General features: G+C 41.4%; 1 protein-coding gene across 4 annotated transcripts in view; it reads right to left on the reverse strand.

Annotated features, from left to right (window-relative positions):
* Positions 1-2496: 2496 nt before the first annotated feature.
* LOC114365405 (Ca(2+)/calmodulin-responsive adenylate cyclase) overlaps positions 2497-23802 on the reverse strand; it is an 87938-nt gene continuing 66632 nt past the window's right edge. The window contains exons 9-21 of one of the 4 annotated variants that reach the window (XM_028321973.1): positions 23612-23785; positions 22940-23020; positions 20477-20662; positions 19686-19964; positions 19045-19346; positions 17615-17777; positions 11739-11822; positions 10735-10881; positions 10068-10281; positions 8671-9961; positions 8124-8363; positions 6749-6830; positions 2497-6666 (exon numbers count right to left, since the gene is read on the reverse strand). In XM_028321973.1, the coding sequence (XP_028177774.1) occupies positions 6244-6666; positions 6749-6830; positions 8124-8363; positions 8671-9961; positions 10068-10281; positions 10735-10881; positions 11739-11822; positions 17615-17777; positions 19045-19346; positions 19686-19964; positions 20477-20662; positions 22940-23020; positions 23612-23785 (3666 nt within the window). In that variant the 3' untranslated portion in view covers positions 2497-6243. Of the gene's footprint in view, positions 6667-6748; positions 6831-8123; positions 8364-8670; positions 9962-10067; positions 10282-10734; positions 10897-11738; positions 11823-17614; positions 17778-19044; positions 19347-19685; positions 19965-20476; positions 20663-22939; positions 23021-23611; positions 23786-23802 lie in introns of all 4 variants that reach the window. The other 3 variants (XM_028321972.1, XM_028321975.1, XM_028321974.1) reach the window with 3 other exon arrangements.

The following is a 23802-nucleotide window of genomic DNA, read 5'->3' on the forward strand; positions in this document are numbered from 1 at the left end:
TAAGCTAAATTTATAGCCTCTGTTAATTAAAAATTGTAGCAAATATAACGGCTTTCATAAAATTCTTGGGTAAGCGCAAACTTTAACATAACTAAGTGCCTATGTATCAATTTGTACATAAAATTGGTATTAATCGTCTATCGTTATCGTTTATCAATAGAATGATGTAAATCTAGTAAGTATTCGCAATTACTCAAGTATGAATAAACATAAACATCAGAGCAGCCAATGAAAACTCGCGGAAACCGCGCGAAAATAACTGTCTAATGAATCTTGGGTCTATGGCAGTTTCTAAGAGATAAGTTACAGACCTGTCCAGTAGCTTTTTTGTAGCGGAGAGTCGCTTCCCTCACGAGGTCCCGGACCAGCAGGTCGCCGGCGCCACAGGGCACCAGCACTCGCACAGAACCAAAGCACACCGTCACCTTCATGTCAGCACAACACTATGAATCACCACACCACGCCTCGGCTCAACAAGCGCCACAGTATCCACTAGCTTGCATATTAGTTTGTCGACAAACTAATACGAGCACAACACTATCTGATGCACATGGCAAAGGTAACCCTGCGTCGGATCCGCTCACGAACCACCGGTGAAACAAGAAGGACAAAACCACTCGATCGTCCGTGTGTTTTCATATCGCAGACGGAACGTCCCAAGGTATGGCAGGATCCGTTTAGCACTTTATTGTAGAATTCTCACACAATTTTCACAAATCGCGTTCAACATCTAGCACATTACGATAAGATTACGCGAAATATAGGCACAAAGCGCGCGCTGTCAGCGGCAGCAACGGTCGTGGCAAGGAACATGAATAAGAATTTGAAGTTGTTTGTAGCGGCGGGGCGAGGGCGCGGGGAGCGCGACCGGTTCCCGCCAGCGGCCAATCGGCTGCGGCGTCGCAGCGGGCAGCTGTGCGGCCTGCGGAGCCCGCGCGCGCCGCGTCATACCTGCCTTCGGTTCGGTTTGTACTTCGCTCGCATACCAACCACTCCACTCCACGATATTTTGAATGAAACTGCCCCTGATTACGGCTCAACTGACTCATGAGTTGCGAGAACTTATGATCAAACCACTACTGCAATGCCTTTCACGAAATTAACGTCCAACGCAGATTGTGTATCGGAATGCGCTGTTGTGCGCAAAGCACACGGCTATGCGTTATAATCACCGTCGACACCTAATTGTATATGATTTATTGCTGATGTCATCCCATGAACAACTTGAGGAAGATCTCCGTTATTGGGTTCATAATATTATGGGCGCTCCACTGCGCTTGATCAATATTACCATGCCAACGTTTGAATGTTGATACCTTGGGTAACTATGTACATACCACCAACATTTAATGCATCAAACGCCTTTTAGAAATCATTTATTGTATCGATGGTTGTACATTTGTTTAAGTAAGTAATAATAAACATTAATTGTAATAGTAATAATTGTAATTTATTTTTTACATTCCATTTTGTATTTCAATTATCATTGAGTAAGTGCCTAATAACTAAAACATTTTATTTAATGGCCAGTTAACTGTCAATTAACACAAATTTAAAAAAAATCTTAAATCAAAAAATACACACTTCAAAGTAAAAAGGTTATATTTTAGCATAATATTTATGAAATGTCGGACTGCGACTTCAAACAATGTCCATTATGAGCTATTTTAGCATTTGCGCTAATCATTAGTCACGCAACACGTACTGGACTAACCACTTTAACAATACTTTGATAGGTAACTTTAGTCAATACAGTTCCTGTGAACTTTGACTAACAGATGGAAATATTTACTGTTTTTATTTACCTTTACTTTACTCATATTGATATCATATTATGACGTCATGTAAGCCAAATACAGTTTATTAAATGTAATTTTACCAAATTACAGCTCTATGCATTTACTTACATGTTTGCATAATTTGGCACTTCATATTTTATTGCAATTTGGTGTCAAAGTATCTTTAAATTCAGTGTGTCAAAATTAAGTACAATCAATGAAAGAAGATTTTAAAACAAAAAATAATTTTAGGAAAATGCTGTAGATAGGTAAGTACCGGTAAATTTTAAAACAACGGCAACTGTTAAAAGCCACGTGGTGAAGTGATCGTTACATGACATCCGTAATTTCGTAGTCAAGTAACTTGGTACTATCGTTTCAAGGCGAAGGGCATTAGTATGCGGAAGACGGGCAACTCGCCGCCCGCGCCTGACCTGCAGACTTAAGCGATGTGCCTAATGTAACTAAGTATTAGGTGTTACTCAGAGCAAACTTGACTCACGTATGGTTACATTTCCAAAAACTATAGTTTACCTTATCCTCACAAAAAAGCCGAAGTTTGAATACAATTTGAATTTTCAATTTGAAGTTTTTGCAGTATTTTGTATTTTTGTAATTTTACCGACCACCACCACCAGACCACCACCGATGCATTAAAATTAAATAAAAAACCTCAGTCATGTAAACCACTTTTTATTTTGTAAGTAATTAATATTGCTTAATTGAATTGAAATAAATAAAATACACAATACATTTCCTACACAAGGCGCAATTGAAGATCCTACAAAAATAATTGTACATTACATGTTTGCTATTACGTTGTATTTAGCTTATCTGTCTGTTGACATTTACACTAATATATTATTGAAGATTATCTTCTATATGTATTTTTCGATATTAGTTCGTTATAATATTAATTTAGTATTTTATAAATTTGAAACTGACTTGGATTTAATTTCATAAAACTTTAAACGTTTTATCCTCATGTTTAAGCTCTAAAGTTTGTAAATATTTTGATAGTAAATATTGTTCATACATTGAGTTGTAATTAAAAATATTATAAACTCTGCATTGAGTACATTTAAACAGTTGACAATTTCATGTTTAAATACCTCTACGCTTCTACAAGATTTACTCTAACCCTCAGATCTATTTTGTTAATTCGAAAAATGCCAGAGTAATATATTCAATAGTGAAACCTCTGTAAATGAAAACTCATGAAAGTATCTAGCACATAAAATAAAAGAAAGGAAATTGGCTAAAGCGTATGCATAAAATAGTTTGGCACTATGTGTAAATACGTTAACAAGAAACACGTTGAGTCGAAATACAAGAAATAGAAATAGCAAACAAGAGGATTTCTTCAAAAAATACCTTCTCTTCACAGCATTATAAGTTTATGTATTAATTTAAGTGGAATAGCACTTTAGATTACTAACAATATTTACAGTTAACAATTCTCTAGATCTCACTTCATTGGAGCTGCTCGCTCCTGCTATGTACAATCGCCTTATCGCCAGCTTTTTACGTTTTAGGGATCCTTTTAACAAAATGGATACAACGTTACGTTATTTAGACCCGACGCTTTATGGGTACACAATCAAAAATACCAGTAAGGTTCAACTCATAAGCGTATAGCATGAATTTCACAACATTGAACATAGAACTAAAACATGAGAGGCAACAAACAATATAAAATAATAAGTATAATTAATCAGTGTTCCGCAACCAGCCATCTTGCGGAGAGGTCCGCTTCCATCGAATCTGCCACTAAACTCGTTTAAGTACGTGCTCAGTATGTCAAGTAATGCTGCATGATTAAGTTACAATGGCTTAAAGCGCCTAAAACAAGATAATACATATACCAACCGATTACAGCTTAATACTAAAACAACATTCATTACATGAAATTGACAAAAAACTTACGTTAATGTAAATGACAGAAATTAATTGACTAAGAGCTAGTGAACGCCAGACCTACGTCATTTTATAAAAGCTGAAAGTTTGTCAGCGTGAGCTCCCAATATAGGTTATAATGTTGGTGAATTATGAAGTTTGGGTCATCGTGGCTTTGGGAGCTACCCTAAAAAAAACTGTCTGGCAAGGAGTTGGAACTGCCAAAACTGTCTGGATGTTGGGAAAATACTTCTAAATATTGCCCAAATATTAAACATTAAAAAAAAACAGATTTTATGGTATAACGTAAGTCTTACTTTTACGGTGGCTTTTTCTGTATATTCAATAGACTGTAATTCTACTAACGTTATACCATTAAATCTTTGGCTTTTTTGGCAGGCTTTGAACTAAATATTCGTTGGCAATGTGACTGGTCTGGGTACTCATCTGTGTTTCCAACGCTGTATGTAGCAATTCCCCAAAAGCTAGGTACGTGTATTATACCTCTCGAGTTACTACCTCTACTCTTACCACGACCTCTACCTCTAGTTCTAGGAGTATTTTGTTGAGTTTGAGGTAGAATTTGAACAGACTGTGTGGTATTTTGTACATTTGACGTTTCAACTACATTTTGAACGGTATCCTGGGTTGTGTCAGTGTTGGTGTCGATTTGGGACGCTTTCCCGCCTCTTTTTCTTCTGTTACCCTTTTAGGAGCGGTACCTTCACTCGAATTGGTGTCAGAACTAGCCCTTTCCGCGGCAGATCGCGTCATTCTTTTCGGCGAGGTTGCTATTAGAGTATCGAGAAAATCCGCATCTTGTTCTTCTTCTTTGCTTGCCTCTTCTTTTCCTGCAAACTGGCTTCGGCTCTCTTTTTAGCAAGTAATTCAGCATTCTTCACGATTTCGTCGAGCTCCGTCGTCGATTCGTTCAACAAGTTGGTTGTTTCTATGGTATCCTCCTTGTAATTATTTTTCATTCGCTGCTATTTCTGTGCTATGTTCCCGTAACAATCGTCTTCGGAATCCGATGAATCCATTTACCATTTACATCCATCCAGTATTTTCCCCAACAGCCAGACAGTTTTGACAGTTCCAACTCAAACTTCAGTAACCCAAACTTCATAATTCACCAACATTATATCCTATATTGGGAGCATACGCTGACAAACTTTCAGCTTTTATAAAATGACGTAGGTCTGGCGTTCACTAGCTCTTACTCTATAACACAAATACCAAGAATATTTTACAACAAATATTCAGTAGTGGTTTCTCGTGATGGTTGTACTACAGTTACAATAAACTAAACTACTAGGTATTAAGTTACTGATTTTCTTCATCAAAGTCCTAATTCTCACCTGATTAAATTCATATTCATTCACAGTAAACTGATTTAAACGACACATAAAATTATTAATTAAATGGCACCTCTACTTGGACCGTATATCTATCTATAAATTCCAAGAAAAAAATTCAATTGACATGTTATAAGAACAGTGACTAGAATTCAAGCTTGAAAGAAAAAAGTTAAGAGCTTCCGCACATTTGGCCATTGCAACGTGTTCATACGTTCTATGAAATTACAGGTGAGTAGTCCCGTCTGAATTACATAAAAATGTATGAAGCATTCACTGACAGACAAGTGTGCGTCAGCCCTCAAAGTGTGTTTTTAACTGATGAACAGAGGAGCTCGCAAGTATACATGTAGGTATGTCCAAGGTGCATTTGCTGGTTAAAATATTCTGATATGTGGGGAAGGCGGTGAAAGAATGATTTCGTGTTGTAATAAGAATACGCATACTATAGTTAATACAGTTTCTAAGTTACAATATAGTCCAGTCTATGGTAACAACATATTTTATACTAAGTTAAATTGAAATGCAAGAGTCACTTACACCGAACCACGTGGGCCTTAGCCCCAGATGTTGCTCGAATACATTTCCGGGTATCTAAATAGTTGAACAACTTGAACAGGGACCGGCCCTTACTCTAAACACAGAATTCTACGGAGATTGGTCGCTCGAATGCTAATTCCTTATACCATTATCACAAGACAAACCACAAATAATTCTAATTCAGAGCACCTTATAATTGTAGAGATCATCGCATACCCCTAGATGATGCATGAGCCATCACATGGCATCGTCGGCTGTACATGAATATCATACACTTTAACTACATAGGTATAGGTACATATTGACACCATTTACATAGTAAATCATTAATTATACAGGCACATCAGCAATGTTGATCGGCGATGATGACGAACGCTTCGAATATCAAGGTGTCGCTCGTCTCGGATTTAGAATCGTCTATTTGTTTTCGTGTCATACAAATCATCGTGCGCGATTTACTTTGAGTATTCGTACTTCAATTAGAGAGCCAAGTATTTCGTCCAACATACAAAACTTACATTCGAATTAGATCTGTAACGCTCATCGCTTGAGATTACTTCTATCACAATATTCGTAAAATAATCGAAAGGCAATACACGAGAATACGAATAGTTCGGAAACGAGTCGGGTGCGCGGGTAAGTTTCCTCCGTTCCAAGAGTATCACAGAGTATCACTAGACGTCGCTCTCGCCGTCGGTGACGTGCGCGGGCTGTCCGAAGTTCCTGGTGATGGATTCGCTGACGGTGCGAATGTTCGCGAGGTACCTGTGCGCGGGCTCGTCGGAGTCGTAGATGGCGCTGAGGGACTCGAGGGAGACGAGCGCCTCGGAGTCGAGGAGGCGGGAGGAGGCGCGGGAGGACACGTCATCGTCTCGGTCGAAGTAGCAGGAGTTGACGTCACTCAGAGCGGCTTCCGCGTCGGTGAGTCCGGCCTCGTTAAGCATGGATACGTTTTCCAGCGCGGGGTCGTCGGTGGTGTATCCCGTGCTCTCTGGCTGACCGCCCTCCCCGTCCCCCTCGCCCTCGGAACAAGACGAACTCCATTCGGATTGACTTTCCCCGTAGAGACCCAATTCTCTATGATTAGAAGTGGTTACCTGTCGAAATATAATAAAGTAGATTAAATGTGTCTCCATCTTCTCACGGTACCTATACGTATAAGATACGAAGTAAACTTACCCGGGTTTGTAGTCTCTCCTGGATTGCTTTTTCGTGTTTGTCTTTAGACGTAGCTGCATCTGCTTTCCGCTCGCATGGTGGACTGCAAAATAAATTGAAGGAAAAATTGAACAAGCTGTTTCCATTGACGAACCCCATCTCATAGAGTAGACGGCATGGCAGTATAAACCAACAGTTCTAAGACAATCAATTCAACTAATTAGTTTTCAATCAAATAGGTATATATTTCGTTTAGTTGCTATGAAACTGATAAGTCAATTGAGTCACTATTTTAGTGAGCAAAATAGCTAGTGGGAATTTTGAGTTTGGTCATCTCATATAAGGTACGTTATCAACTTACCTCCTTTACAATATTGAAATCGTGAGGAGATCCGTAAACGAACTAAAGTCGCTGACATAGCCCGACGAATTAGCAAGCTGAAGTGGCAATGGGCAGGGCACATAGTACGCAGAACTAACGGCCGATGGGGTAGCATGGTTCTGGAATGGAGGCCGCGTACCGGAAAACGCAGCGTCAAGGTGGACCGACGACCTGATAAAGGTAGCCGGAAGACACTGGATGCAGGCCGCTACCAACAGTGCGATATGGAAGTCATTGGGGGAGGCCTATGTTCAGCAGTGGACGTCATAATATGGCTGAAATGATGATGATGATGATGATGATGAAGGTGGACCGAAGACATCGTAAAGGTACCAGGAAGGCGCTGGACGCAGGCCGCTACCAACCGGGCAACATGGAAAGCATTGGGGGGGGGGGGCATGTTCNGTTCAGCAGTACACGTCCTATGGCTGAGATGATGATGATGATGATATCAACTTACCTAATGTTGTTCTCCCGGGAGTGCGTAGGCGAAGGCAGTTCCACGACGACATCTGTAGGCAGCACGCCCGGGAACTCAGCCGAGGGCCGCAGCGGCGACGCGGCGTGCTGCGAGTGCTGCGACCCGCGGCCCGGGCTCGCTGCGTCTGCGCGCTAGTCGCGTAATGGCCGCCAGGCCGACCACGTGGAGTGGGCAGCTGTTGTTGTTGCTTTTTCGGGAGTTGGGCTGCGCGACCCGTGTGGTAAACTTTACCTATTTGATCGTTGTCAACTTACCTAATGTTGTTCTCCCGCGAGTGCGTAGGCGAAGGCAGTTCTACGACGACATCTGTAGACAGCACCCCAGGGAACTCAGCCGAGGGCCGCAGCGGCGACGCGGCGTGCTGCGACCCGCGGCCCGGGCTCGCTGCGTCTGCGCGCGCCAGCTGCGTAATGGTCGCCAGCCCGACCGCGTGGAGTGGACTGCTGTTGTTGTTGTTGCTTTTTCGGGAGTTGGGCTGCGCGGCCCGTGGGGTAACAAAAGGTACGTTACCTATTTGATCGTTGTCAACTTACCTAATGTTGTTCTCCCGCGAATGCGTAGGCGAAGGCAGTTCCACGACGACATCTGTAGGCAGCACGCCCGGGAACTCAGCCGAGGGCCGCAGCGGCGACGCGGCGTGCTGCGACCCGCGGCCCGGGCTCGCTGCGTCTGCGCGCGCTAGCTGCGTAATGGCCGCCAGGCCGACCGCGTGGAGTGGACTGCTGTTGTTGTTGTTGCAGTTACGGAGCGGCTCCAAGACTGGGTTTTGGCCCCTGGAATATTGAGTTAAGTCTTTAAATGAAGATAATAGAAATCAATCGTTTTTATTACGGTTCAGCCTATGGCGTTGAAAATATTAAGATACTGCCACAAGGAATGCCCAGAACATTCATGTGACGTTTATCCCCAATCTCATACAACTATGGCGTTTTAGCAATATGAATAGTGTATGCTGAACAAGATAAAAGTTAAAAGCTTCCCCGTGAAAACAGTTACTGTTAAAAGCTCCAAATAAAGTATACTTTCAAACGCGAACACTCATCAATAATTTGGTAAATATACAAAAATTCACTAACTTACCTAAGTTCAAGTTTCAATTCCTTCCGCTCCACTTTCTGTGGATTACTCTTGATTAAATTTTTATCATCAAGCAGCCTTTGGATCTCTCTCTCGAAGGGCGGCACGCAGGCCACGTCAGTTGGGCTTCGTTTCGTGAACACTTCTCTGCTGTCGTGGTTCAAATGCTTCAAATTGTTCGGTCTGCTGCTAGAACTAGAAAATGAGTTCGTTCTGTTCCCCAACCGACCCGAGACATCCTTCTTATCAGTTTGACAACAGCCATCTCGTTTCGCAGACGCCAACATGTTTATTATGCTCCTTTGCAACTTTTCCTCCTCCTTCTGAAAGTTTAGGCTTCCATCCATGAATTTATCTTCGAGCGAGGGTTTCTTGTTTAGTTTGTGCTTGGCGTATATTTCGTTAATGTGGTTAGGCGTCGGTTTGGACGCGCGAACAGGAGGGTAGTCGTACGCAGGGTTGGGCCGTTGCGGCCGCGCCGGGGGTAGCCACTGCGTCGGCCGAGGAGGCGATGGAGACGCGTCAGTCGTTCGGGAGTAGCTCTCGTCGGATGAACTTAAACTAGGAGATCGAGTGAGGGAACTTAATTCGTCAGCGGAAGAGTGTACGCGAGGGCTACGTGCTAGAGGTAAACTCTCGCTAGATCGAGGCCTGGGTAATCTAGTTGGAGGCCTCCTTTTGTGTGCAGCGGGAGGGCGAGGCTCCTGAGGCCGCGGCCACGGCGGGACTAGCGCTCGAGGCGGCGGCCATCTTGGATTCGCGGATATGCCATGCGGAGGCGGCGGTGGTGGTGTCTCATCACAGTCCTTGTTTCTTCTCCCCTTGCTGCCTTTGTGGTTGTTCCCGTTACTTTGGTGGCCGTTGGACGGCAGTAACGGTTCGTTTTCGCCGGCGACAGACGTTTCTCTGACGGGCGGCAACCGTGAGGGTTGGGCCGCTGCTCTTCTGGCGGAATTCTGTAGCATCGCCAAAGGCGTCGCTACTCCTCCGTAAGCGGACGGTGGGTTCGGAGTTGACCCATTGTTAGGGTTTGATCCACTGCCGTTGGAGGGCGCTCGGTCAGTCAAAAAGTATGTGGTCATCTCGCCCTTCCCTTTCACTTTGACTTTTCCTCTACACACGAACTGGTAGGGCATGTCTTTCAGAGCCTGGTAGACTTCTTCCGTCACTTGCGTGTGATTAGGAAGGCCGGTGGAGTCCATTCGGGAGGCCACATTGACTGTGTTGCCCCATATGTCGTACTGCGGTTTACGCGCACCTATTACTCCAGCGACGACTGGGCCGACGTTTATTCCTGTTGAAATACATAAATAGGTACATTTTAGTAGTGTGATGTTTATTTACTGTAAGAGTCATCTTAATTTACATTGCCGTCCATTAGTAATCAAAAAAACACTCACCAACTCTCAGCATAAAGTTGTTATAGGAGTTATCGTTGATATCCTTCAGCTTGTCCCGCATAGCGAACACAAACTCCACGAGCGTGGCCATGTGCTTGCGTGAGCTGGGCTCATCGGTCATTTTCTTGTCGGGAATGAGGCCTACTGCGGCCATATAGGTCGACCCAACCGTCTTGATCTTGTCGATTGCGCTGAAACGGTCCTCGCCTAGAAGCTGCAACATGATTTTATGTTTAGAACAGCAGGGAAAATTGTGTTTTTTAAATTTAAATAATGTTTTAAATGCATTATCCATTTGCCAGTTCTGCCTAATTTAACGCTATGTAAGAAGAAATAATGAGTGAAGAATTTTTCGGATAATGTTAAAAAACTTTATTAACACAAAACAAAATCTTCTTTAACGTGAAAATATCACTTTCCTTTCATAGATTAGGTACCTAGATTTCAAAATTTCAATTCTCCGATGTCAGGTCCATATGGAAATCATTGAGAGGCTTATGTTCACCAGTAGACGTCCTATGGCTAAAATAATAATGATGAATTCTCAGCTTTAACTACGATTAGGGAGATTTTCTTTGAATTTCTTTCCCAATATAAAGTTTTCCTAAAATAACTGTTTTTTTTTCTCTCTCTTAATATCAAGATTTGAGTTACAGGAAATCCTTACCTCATCAAAGTCAGCGATGATTTCATTTAGCAGCCTGAGGCACTCCATGCCCTGGTTATTCCCGTCCAGCTCCATATAGAACTCGTGGTAGTTGGTGATCGACGCGAAGACCACGCCCACCCGCTGGTACGACTGGTGGTACAGGTCCTGCCAACCGCGCCTCTGACGTCAGCAATGCGAGCGTGGGGTGGGGCGGTGACAGTGCGTTAACGAATGCATTCCAAATTCTAATTTTAAATTTTTGAACTTCTTTTTTAAATGTGATCTAAGACCACTCTTTGTTTTATTTAGATAATGGCCAGTTACATTTAATTTTGCGTTTAAAATTCTAATTTTAAAATTTTGAACGGCTTTTGTTTTCTGTGATCTATGGCTAAGTTCTTGTTATATTCTATTGATGATCTTTTGTTTATTTATTTAACACTGCATGTAGATTATTGTAGATGCAAGGGCGCATCGTTTTTCTTCACCCAGAGACCAACTTATGAGTTTCATTTTTTATTGACTGAGTGATTCAGTTGGAATTCAATTTACGGTGCATTTGTAGAAATTGGATTGAAAATGTGATATTTTGGCAAGATAGAAAAGATTTTTTAAGTCTTAAGAAATTTACATGTATTGAAATTTAAATTTATCTGTCACTTAACCCCATTTTTTATGCAAAATGCGGACAATAAGCGGAATGTGACGGCTGAGGCGAGTGACGAATGCGATGCGTGACGAATCTCACAATTTATTGCGAATGAAGCAAGTAATGAATGAGTATGGTCGTGTTAGTGTGATCTCATGCAGATGTTAAACTTGGTAGAGCAAAGCGCAAAAATAGAAGCTTCGCACATTTATAAGCGATCTCGGCTAGAGGTCGATTCTTTAAACAACAAGCTAATGAAGATATTCGCAGGTTTAAAAAATCACCTCAAGCCGAATAATTTTGGTAATTCATAATTATGTTTAAAATAAAAGGAGAAATGACCACTGGTCATTGACCAGGCCCAGTAAGTTACCATGTTTGTCCTGAATTGGTTGTCCAAGAAGTGTGTAGCCACATGAGCTGGCAGAAGGTTGAACAGAATTCTTCTGTTGGACGCCTGAAAACATAATGGTAAGACTTTGCAAACGAGATACTATGATTTTTCTGTTCTTTCTTAGATAAATTAACCAAAGAAATTAGTCAATCGTGGCTTGCTATTTTTTTTAAAACAAACAAACCTAACCAAAGGTCCATTCCTTAGTTTAAAACAAAAAGGGGAAGGCATAAGGGTCTCTAAATGTTTCCATAGTAACGTAATCACATGCAATATCTTCCATTTTTGTTATAAGGTCTATTCGTTTAGGAGCTACGATGCCATAGGGTTTAGGGTTTCGCCCNTATATTTTATTAAATATATCTCTTATTTTATAATCAGCCTATATTTGAATCAAAAATCAATATAAAAACAACAAACACAATACTAAGGTTGGAGAGCATCCTCAACAGCAGCATCTTCGTCTACCCATTCCCCGGGCCATAATCTAAGTTTATCTTTAGCAATAATAATATTTCTTACATTCCCTATCCCTTGCAATGAGTACCGGTCATTTGGGAGAGTGTTAATAATTTCATACGGCCCTTTAAATTTAGGACTTAATTTATCATTACGCCTATGGTCTTGGGATACGTACACTAAATCACCCGTGCCGTATGACCTATTATTACGTCTTACAGTATCGAATCTTTGTTTAAATTTCTCAGCGACTACCATCAGTCGCCTATTTGCCATCTCTCGGTCAGCCCTGACATCTATATTTTCATCTACCTGACTTACACCTGGAATTTCATCTAAACAAGCTTGTACTGACGGAATATTTGCATTTCGACCTATTAACAATCTTATCTCGCCCGTGGGTAACCGAGGTGTTCGGTCGTGTTTCTTACTGCAATCTATAACGTCAGTTTAAACGAGCGGAGGTCATCCTACACTGGACGGAAAGGCAAATTGCTCCCAACCCTCGATCGCAGCCATTTAACACTGAACCCAGCTCAAGATACACTGGACGGAAAGTGAATTATTGTGAAATCGTCGATCGCATCAAACATAAGAAGACCTCCCGGCTCAAGTAATATTTGATTTTAATATTTTAACAACAAATACTTACAAATATGTCGGTAATGCGCTCACCGTGTAAGGAATCAAGTAGCTCGGCGCCGGATTTAACAGAAATTATGGATTCTCAACTTTCTGACTCGATGAATAAGGATAATATAACATTCAGATATGATAAAAGGAAAAGGGGTGACGTTATTGAGGATGAATTGAAAAGTTTTATGGCCGAAATGAGAAAAATGATGTCACAAAATAGGGATTATCAAGATCGACAGTTTGACACTCTTCGCTCCACTATGAGTGAAATAAAACAACAGTACGCGGATATCTCTAAGTCCCTAAACTTCATGTCCGAGAAATACGATGATCTACGGCTACAACTTGATAAAAGTGAAACCGAACGAAAAAAAAACCTCGTATATATAAAAGAATTGGAATCTCGAGTAAGTTTCCTTGAACGTTCTAGCAGAAGTACAAGCATTGAAATTCGCAACCTCCCACAGAAAAGCCCTGAGACTAAGGATGACTTATTGAAGGTGGTGACTTCCATTGGGAGTGCTATAAATGTGGAAATAGAATTGAACGACATCAAGGACTTGTTTCGTTATGAATCTAAGACGTCTGCAAAGTTACCAGTTATCGTTGAATTTACCACTGTCCTAAAAAAGGAACAGTTATTGGAGTCAGCTAAGCAGTTTAGAAGATCCAAAGGAACAAACCTAAATACTACACATATTAACTATCATGGCCCACCAACGACAATATATCTGTCAGAAAGTCTCCCAGCAAACACTAAAAGATTGTACGCTCAGACCAGGAAATATGCCTCCGAAAATAACTATCAGTATTGCTGGACCAAACACGCGAATATATTTCTTCGCAAGGAAAATGGCAGTAAGGTTATAAAAATCAGCAAGGAAGAGGACCTCATCGTATTGGCTGCAAAATGACTAATATTTGTGACGTATGTATTTGCTCTGCTCATGATTGTTTACTTGCATTCACTTTATCCAACATATAACGCAATACTCTCATCATTCTTACATATACACACACATATATACACACATATATACACACAAATATACACACATATATACACACATATATACATACACATACATATTTACATGCACACAAACATGCGATACATTTACAGTACCTCTTCTACACTATCTACACTCGTACCATCCTACAATATATATGTTATTCGAATATTGTATCGCCAATGTAATTTACACTACCATGGAATGATATTAACATTTATGACATTTGTCTATCTCATAACTATAAAACCTCCCAGAACCCATAGCTATCCCTGTATACCTCTTGTTCGTCGTGGATATTGACAATATTGGTTCTGAACTTGATGGTTTGGCCGTTTCAAACTCTCTTCTATTGGATCCAGAAGCTTGCAAAAACTCCCTTCAGTTCACCCCAACCAGTTTAAAGATTGTTACAATGAACATTAGAAGCGTCTACCGGAATTTGGATGAATTCCTAATCTTTCTTAATAAATTAGATTTTAGATGCGATATTTTAATACTCACTGAATGTTGGCTATCGGATAATAAACCCATACCGCAAATTGAAAACTACAACTCACACTATTCTCTAGTTACCCGCAATCAAAACGACGGGGTAGTCATTTATGTCTATAATGATATTTTGTATAAGGTCGAGGAAATTGCACTTGATGATGCCAATGCCCTTCTAATTAAAATAAAAAATGACATCGCGGTCTTGGGCATCTACAGATCACCATCATTTCTTAACTTAGACCCATTCCTTACATCACTTGACAACAACTTAAAGTCACTATCTAATTACAAAACTTTACTTGTCATGGGTGATATTAATATAGATATCAAGCCTAACAATAATGACCGACGGAGTGAAGATTATTTGAACACTATAGCAGAAAACGGATTACTACCAGCACATACGCAACCCACTAGGGAAGGAAATTGTCTTGACCATGCCATAATTAGAACTAACTTAGATTCTAACACCTATATTGTAAATACACAAATAACCGATCACCTACCAGTTTTGTTAAATCTAAACGAAAAAGTAAGTAAAATAAAGTCTCCGAAAACCAAACTTGTCACTAACTATAGCAATGCAATTAAAGAAATAAATAACGAGGACATTTCATACATACTTGGAATTAATGATCCCAACTTAGCCACGGAAAGTTTGATAGCCCATCTTAAACAATCTCTCGACAGAAATACTACTAAGAAAAAGGTCCCAAATAGAAAACAGGTAATCAAACCCTGGATTACACAAGGCTTACTAAGATGCATAGCTCATAGAGATTATCTCTATAAGAAGGTTAAGATCTCCAATGGCAATGAAATTCTTAAAACATCATATAAACGCTATAGAAATTTCTGTAACGATTTACTGTCGCGGTTAAAAAATGATTATGAAAGATCGCTCATAAACAATTGTAAAAATCCAAAACAAACTTGGAAGGCGATAAGAAAAATTACTAATACAAATAAGGAGTTAAATTCAGCTGAAGAACTATTGACGACTCATCCAGACGGTCCCCAAGCTTCCATTAATGATGTGAACAACTTTTTTGCCAACATAGGTAGGAAACTCGCTGACAAAATAGTGACTAGTACGGAAGCAACTGATTTGAGTACTGAAATTGGAAGCCCTAGACATACGAGATCGTTTGTTTTACTGCCAACGTATGATGAAGAGATCTCTGATCTTATACATAGCTTGAGAAGCGATGCTGCTACTGGATCAGATGGTATACCGGCAACGTTTCTTAAAGGTATAAGAAATACTGTAGTCCCAATCCTGTCTCATATCTTCAATATCTGCTTTGACATGGGTGTTTTTCCTGATTGTTTAAAGGTTTCCATTATTCATCCCATCCACAAAGGAGGCGCTAAAGACTCTGTCAATAACTATCGCCCTATATCAGTCTTACCTGCTTTGTCGAAGATTCTTGAAAAACTAATAAATATACGCCTGATGAAATACCTAAGGCAGGAAGACCTGTTATCGAAATCTCAATATGGTTTTCAACCTAAGAAATCGACAGAAGACGCAGTTACACAGCTTGTGAACACGGTGACGAGGACTCTGGATGGTAGAGAGAAGTGCATCGGTATTTTTCTAGACCTGGCGAAGGCTTTCGACACCGTGTCCACTAAAATTCTTCTCGAGAAGCTTGAGTGTGCCGGTATCCGGGGTGTCCCTCTTAGGCTTTTTGAGGATTTTTTGTCGAGCAGGAGACAATTGGTAAGTATAGGCCCCCTCAAAAGCATTGATTTACCCGTCACCTGTGGAGTCCCCCAGGGAAGTGTGTTAGGCCCGAGTCTCTTCCTTGTTTACATAAATGAACTATGTCATTACAAACCAACCAATGGAAGTATTTTTTCGTACGCTGATGATACTGCACTCATATTCAAGGGCGAGACTTGGGCTATAGCTAAACAGAACGCTGAAAATGGTCTTAAACATATAGTAACTTGGCTACGAATGAATCAGCTGACTCTCAATGTCCTGAAGTCTAAGTTTATAACCTTCTGCCTTAGACGATCGACAAAACCTAGCTCAACTTTCAGTGTTAGGGCGCACACTTGTAACAGAACTGTGGGACAGTCATTGTGTGACTGTGTCGCTCTGGAACGGGTAAACGACATTAGGTATCTCGGTGTTCTACTTGATGAAACTATGTCATGGGATGCTCAAATTGCAAGTCTGTCTTCACGTACCCGGAAATTGATTTATATGTTTTATAAGCTTAGAAATGTACTTAATCCCCATTCTTTAAAATGTGTTTATTATGCGCTTGCACAGTCTGTTTTGAGCTATTGCATCGCAGCATGGGGAGGAGCATGTAAAACTATAATCATCAAACTCGAACGGGCTCAGAGGTCAATTCTCAAGGTTATGATGAAAAAATCTCGTCGTTATCCAACCACCCAACTTTACCAGGAATGCAAAATTCTTTCAATCAGACAGCTGTTCGTACTACATTCTATTCTTCTTCAGCACTCTGCGCTCGTATACGAACCCAGGAGAACTAATAAAAAACCGCATAAGCGTAGGCCTGACAAGGTATGCTCGGCAATTCTTCCCCGTTCAACATTCATTAAACGCCAACTATATTACTTAGCACCGTATCTCTATGATAAAATAAATGTAGTACTTAATTTCTACGACAAACCAAGATTTGACTGTAAATTGCTTTTGATAAGGTGGCTACTTCAACAGGACTACACTCAAACAGAAGCCCTATTTGCAACAGCCATATAATTTCTTATAAAGACACACACACACACACACACGCACACACACACACACACACACACACACACACACACACACACACACACACACACACCACACACACACACACACACACACAATGGAGCAAATGTCGTCATCTTTATTTTTCGTAACGGAATATCTTTGCAGTGTATTGTATTCATGTCTTTATTGTATTCATGTCTTTTCACTGCTCATGTCTTCTCATTGTATACATTCAACCTCACGGGTGGGACCTGGAGTCCTGAAATACAGGGCTGCCCTACATTAGGCTCCAGTCACACCATTCTCTGTTCCTTCATAATGTATGTTTAATTCTAATTGTAACTTTAGATGAAATGTATAAGCCCTATAAGGTGTGAAAATAAACAATTTTATTATTATTATTATTATATTATTTTATTATTATAGACAGACACGTCACTTATATCACCCGTCGATTTTCGTTCGTAGAGGGTTAAACATTATGTTTAAGACATCAAACTTTTCAATCATACCTGTAAGGCATCCATGTCTCTCTTCTCATCACGCGCTTGCGCTTGCCATAGGAAGTCTAAACGCGCCGTCCATTCCGTCTGCCGCGCGTGCAATAGCACGGCCAATGCCAATGCTAGCGCCCACGCCGATGCGCTGTAAGCCGATCCTACGGGTCCGCCAGGGCTGCGGAGATAACGGTTAATTTAAACAAATACTTCTATGTACACACATCAAGGTAAGCTATAGGTCTTATCTCAGCACAGAATAAGTAATAGTACAGGTACAGAAGGATTACTCCGCAAGACGATTTAAATAAATGCGAGTCTTGCTACGACGCGATACAGTGGAATTCAGCTCGCACAGCACTACGTACCTACAATTTTATTCACCTACAAGTTTTGTCTCTTTCTATCGCGTGCCTCTGAACTCTTCTTACGCTGTTAGGGTTGCTGTCTAGTAGTGTCTAGTAAAAAAATAATTTATCTACTTATTTGTAATGAGGTACGTATGTAGGTAAGTACGCATTCATTATGGAAAACCTTGGGAGAGGCCTTTGTCCAGCAGTGGACGTCATTAATTGGCTGAAACGAACGAACGCATTCTGAGCAGTAGTCATGGTAAGTTAGGTTCCTATACTATCCTAAGAATTATTGATTACCTACATGGCCAACATACCTTTCAGCATCTTTGGGAAGCGAAAAAAAAGATAAATCCGGTAGATTTCTTTTCGAATTTAAACACCCGAACGCCGCACAATAATATTTCTTTCTCTTTATGTCCATTTTTAAATAATACTTCGATCATAGAATTAGGTACTACAACGCACGCCAGCGTCCTGACGGGCGCGCGCGTGACACTCGACTGATATAATACCCGCCGGCGGGGCGCTTCGCTGTAGGTAATTATCGGATGTACCGCGCGGAGTGAGTCAGGCCTGATCTCAGGCAGTGCTTGAGGTATGGGAGCAGCCCGTGAGGTTTTGGGACGTCAAACGTCAGTGAAATTTCAAATGTGTTTCAGATTTGTATGCTATGTCACGTCATAATATTATGTCTATGCCGCCTCTCCCGTAGGCGCTGAGGTACGGGATAGAGAGACCTATAGAGACCAGACTTCTATGTACACATATCAAGCTAAGCTAGAGTATGTTATGACGTTATACTGCTATAAAAATATCTCATGTGCTGGCGACTACACCAATAAAACTAACAACTTGATAAGAGCTTGATTCTCGTGACTTAAATATCTTCCGAATTCAATAATCAACCAAAGTTATCAGAAAATAAGTACTTTTTCGTAATTTATAGTGTACTATACATAAAGCTATCAAACTGCTCAAGCCATGTCATTAGCCTACGACAGCTCATAAAATTATAAATTGCGACATCTCCTTCAGTAATCGGTTATCAACATGCTCATAAAAACAAAACAGAAACGGCGACATACTCACTCAGTTATCATGTCGTAGCAGTCGAACAAGTCCTTATGGTACGCCATGATCACGGTCATATAGGTCGCTGTGATCAATGCTAACAGCACTCCTTTAACCAAGATAGGCAGTCTCAAGAAGACCGCTACAGTCAGCATAGTGAGGCAACAGCCGAGAGTAATGTATAGCGGTATAGGGCAGGCCCGATGGTCATTGCTACTCCATAAGGCAGCAGCTACGTCACCGCTCAACTGACGGATTTCGGCCATCGTCGTCACGTTTGCAGTCAGGTTTTTACATACGGCCACCTCTTCGCATGTCACCTGAAAGGGTGGAGATGGAAATGTTTTATTTAAATACGTAGGTAAAGCAGGCAGAGTTGTTAGTTATTAGTCTCTTCATAAAGGTTTTGCTGCTGATATTTTTCTAGGCGGTTAACAAACGAAGACTGTGAGTCTATCGTGGGATTTAAAGTTGGTAGAATATATTATTAAGGTATTGATGAATTGTCTAAGAAAAAATATTGTTTCCTTCAAGAGCACAACCCACATCAGTCTAAATAATTCTCGTTAAATGGCTGTCGTTTATAGTGATTTTTTTATACTACAACGGCTTGTAATCCATTCATTATTAAGCAACAAGAATAGCATTGATTTACTCACCACATTCGCCTGCCCAACGGCATATCCCAGCACTATAGTAAACGTCGTGATAGCGTTCCGCAGAGCGAACGGTCTGGACACGTCACACGGCACGAGGCGCAGTTTCGCAGCTAGCGTCAGCGCCAGCACCGCTGCTGACCACGCGAAGGCTGTCACGAAGAGCAGCAGGACGATGGTGGTGCGAGGGAGGATAGCCGCTTGCAGCGCCCCTGCCGCGACTAACGCACCTAGGGCCGCGCCCAGAGAACCCGCCCAGCCGCCATCAGTTGATGCTCGATACTGGAAAATAAAGTCAAAGGACTGCCTCAGAAGAGTTAGCGGAGTAACCTCTGTGTTTCTAATTTGACTTGACACGACGATGAAAAAACTTTCAAGTTACCAGTTTTCAGGTTGTTTCTGGGTAAACTGGCTACATCGCCGGCATGGTCACCACAACTGCGCTTTTAACTTGTGGCATCAAGTTAGCGTCGTGACCTCTGTGTTTGTAATTTGACTCGACACGACGACGAAAAAACTTTCAAGCTACGGGTGGAGAGTTTTTTTTTGGCCAAACTGGCTACATCGACGGTATGGTCACAATAACTGCGCTTTTAACTTGTGGTATCAAATTAGCGTCGTAACCTCTGTGTTTATAATTTGGATCGACACGCCGACGAAAAAACTTTCCAGCTACGAGTCAGGTTTTCTCTGGGAAAACTGGCTTAATCGCCGGTATGGTCACCACAACTTGGTGGTATCTTCCAAGTCACAGTAAAAATATAAACACGCTGTTGCAGTGGCTGGTCAGTTACCTGCGCCTCTTTGGCACTGTCCTTGAAGCAGAGCGTCAGCAGATGCACGTGTGTGGCCTTCTCGCGGTGCACGGAGCGCGCGTCGATGGCCTGCGCCAGGTACTTGTTGACGCGGTTGGTGGGCTGGTGGTACACAGACGAGTGACGCTTTTTCAGAGGCCGCTTGAACTTCTCCGTTACTTTATTCTGTGGAAATACACAACGTAGTTCAAAACGACTGACTTGGATCCTCACATCAAAGGGAACACCAATATTCATCGGACACAGAAGGATAATTACAGGGTAACGTATAACGATTGTGGAAACAACGAAAAAGAAGGGGTACCAACTGAGGTGAGGGCGGGGTCACATTGGGTCCACCGCATGCTGACGCCATGCTCCAAACAGAAATTTCGAACTGACCTTAGAATCAAAAAGTTCCGGTCTCCGAAGCAGCATTACATTAGTAGAAGTAGTATAATAGAACATACATTGAAACAAAGATATTTATTGTACAGATACTGAAGTTTATGAGGGTCTATCGTTACTTATTACTGGGCTATTATTATTTATGTTCAACAAAGTTACAGCAAAGGTATTTTAGTAATGTTCTGAGACAATATCTAAAACAAGTCTTAAAACTAGAGTTTTGTGATTGATCATTTGTTTTTTATTGTAGTTTTTTTATATTAAATAACAAAAGACGAAATGATCAATCACAAAACGAAATTGACAGCATTATGTTAATATTAGCTTGACTGCCGTAAGTGATATGATATTGAAAGTCTTCGGATCCAGGAAGTGTAACAAGGTAATAAAAAGTATTTATTTTACCTACTCCTTCTGCCTTCCGTAGACCATCAGAATGTTCACATACGGCAGTGAAACTATATTAGAAGTTAATCAGAGGCGGGTCCATGCAAGTTAGTCAGCGGAGGAGTCATGCCATGCTGTGCACGAGGTAGCTAGTTGGGACAGCGAGTGAAACACATTTCGGTGCGTTCGGCTTTATTCTCAAACAAAATCAAACAATCATAGTAACAGTGTAACAATTTTGAAATTAAAATAATTCCAATAACAGAAAGTGACGGTGAATGGTTTTGAGTGCTCCCGCTTTATAAGTAAACATAGTTTCACCTGATTATATACTAAGTGAATTGGGCTAACGTCTGCGATTCTGCACTCGCGATTAGGTGTGTCGAAGAGGTAATGCGTACCTACGACAGTTGGGGAAACGAAGTGTATTGCCCGGTGATAGAGTGGAAAACAATAATACACATGAACAACATTTGGTCTGCGCTTACGGTTTCAGCGGGTATTTGTTGTGGAAATAATGTCCAAGGTCGGAATATCTGAAAAACAATGAGCAGACGTCTCATATTAGTTGCTGGTGTATTTGGGTCTTCCACACAATGTTCCGGGAAGATAAGGAGTAAAATACTATTTATTGCTTTACTAAACTATTTTATCAAAATCTTCTATTCATCCCTTGATATAAAGTTCCAAAAGAGATTTTAATCGAGCCATATTATGGCTATTTACCAAAAGAATATCCATTATTAAGTCAAAATCAATTGTGTAACAGTGAGTGAAAGCTTGGAATACCAGCAACTAAAATGAAAGAATCAAGGGAACACTGAGAAGAATTTTGTGCTGACACATAAACTTTGAACTAATCGTGTTTAAACAGGACAGTGATCTATTGTGATATCTTAAGACATTACGTAAACAAGTTTGTAAACAGAATCTCAAGTGTGAAACAAATCGATTTGCTATTGCGAGTCAAACACGAAGCTCCGTGCACTCCTCACATTTCAAGAGAAAGCAGAATAGATTTAGTTCAAAAACCACCACTCAAAAACCAACTAACTACTAGGAAACCATTAAGCGAGGTTATATATTTCTTAATGCTCGGCATCGCAGTCGTTGCGTATCATCATTCATAAGTTTTCTGAAGCCAAAATCATAACACGGGCGAAGTAGCAATATGGTTTCGTTCGGCGCCTAAAACTAGACCTAGTTGCGAACCATATTCTATATCAGCCCTAGAGTGCAATTAGAACTCGCACACAGATTAATAAAACACGCTAATTAATATAAAAACTGTGTGTAAGCTCTTATAAACTATCGCGCACGTAAATACTGTTTTATCTGTGCAGTGTCACGATCTTTTGGATATTTTGAATAATTGTTTGGTATTTACTAAGCCGGTTTCAGTGATGATGGTAATGAATCGCCTATAAGCAGCAGCGATGGAACCTATGATCCGGCAATCCCAATGGTATGATTGTAACTGAAGCCCAATTGAACCGATGAGGTGTCATGGAGTCCGTGACGTGGCACAGATAAACAGCGCGTGCGGGCCGTGTCGACCGTGGGTTGCGTGCGGAGGGCGTGATGCTGCATGACGGCGTCGAAGGTGTGGTGGTGCGGGGCGGAGGCGGGGTGCGCGGGGGGGGTGGGCGCGTCCAGCGCGGCGCTCACGTCTTCCGCGCGCAGCGACGCCAGCCGCAGCGCCTCCGCCGAGCCCGGCTCCGCGTGCAGCGCGCGCCGCAGGTCCAGCACCTGCCACACCACATCCAGTCACCATCTCGCCCCGAGAAGGCGACGCTCACCTATTCGCGGCCAGTGTTAATGTTTCCAAATTCAAAATATTTAGAACGGCTTGTTTAAACAAATGCACATCGAACATTCGAACGCAGTCATTTCAAACATTGACACTCGCCAAAATAACAATGTATTTCCAGTCTACACCGACACGTATCGACGAACACTGACATGGAAAACGTTAAAACACGGGACAGCACAAGTAATGGATCTCACGAAATAAAATAAAGAAAGCTTACCTTTTCGAGACGGAAGTGGACAACCAGACTGAGAAATAAAATCACTCGAGCGGAATGTTCAGAAAAGTAAGAAAAGCCGAGACATGTGCTTTGTACTGTTTAGCCATGTCACACAAGTATGCTATGCGAAACGTCAAGTGCTCTTTAAATTGTCTTAAAGCTACAATCTTTTATTTTGATATTTGTTGACGAATTATCGCGAATATTATACATTATTATAGGTTGTCGTATATCGAGCAACCTTCAGCATAAGCATTCCCAAGTGAAAAATATTCGATAACACATCTGTTGAGTTAGAGTGTGGTCGTACCTTCCTCGCGGCGTTAGCCTTGAGTTCCTGTGGCGAGGCGGCCATGTTGGAAAAGGGAACGTCGACGTTGAACTTGATGGAGTGGAGCAGCTGAACGACAACGTTCGACACGTTTTTGAAAGAGAGCTTGCGCCGAGATCCTGAGCCGAGCCCGACGCCTGATGATAGGCACATCTAGAAATGATAAAATT

This window comes from Ostrinia furnacalis, unplaced genomic scaffold, assembly GCF_004193835.3.
Source record: "Ostrinia furnacalis isolate ACB-3 unplaced genomic scaffold, ASM419383v2 OfSCF7587, whole genome shotgun sequence".
Taxonomy (NCBI): domain Eukaryota; kingdom Metazoa; phylum Arthropoda; class Insecta; order Lepidoptera; family Crambidae; genus Ostrinia; species Ostrinia furnacalis.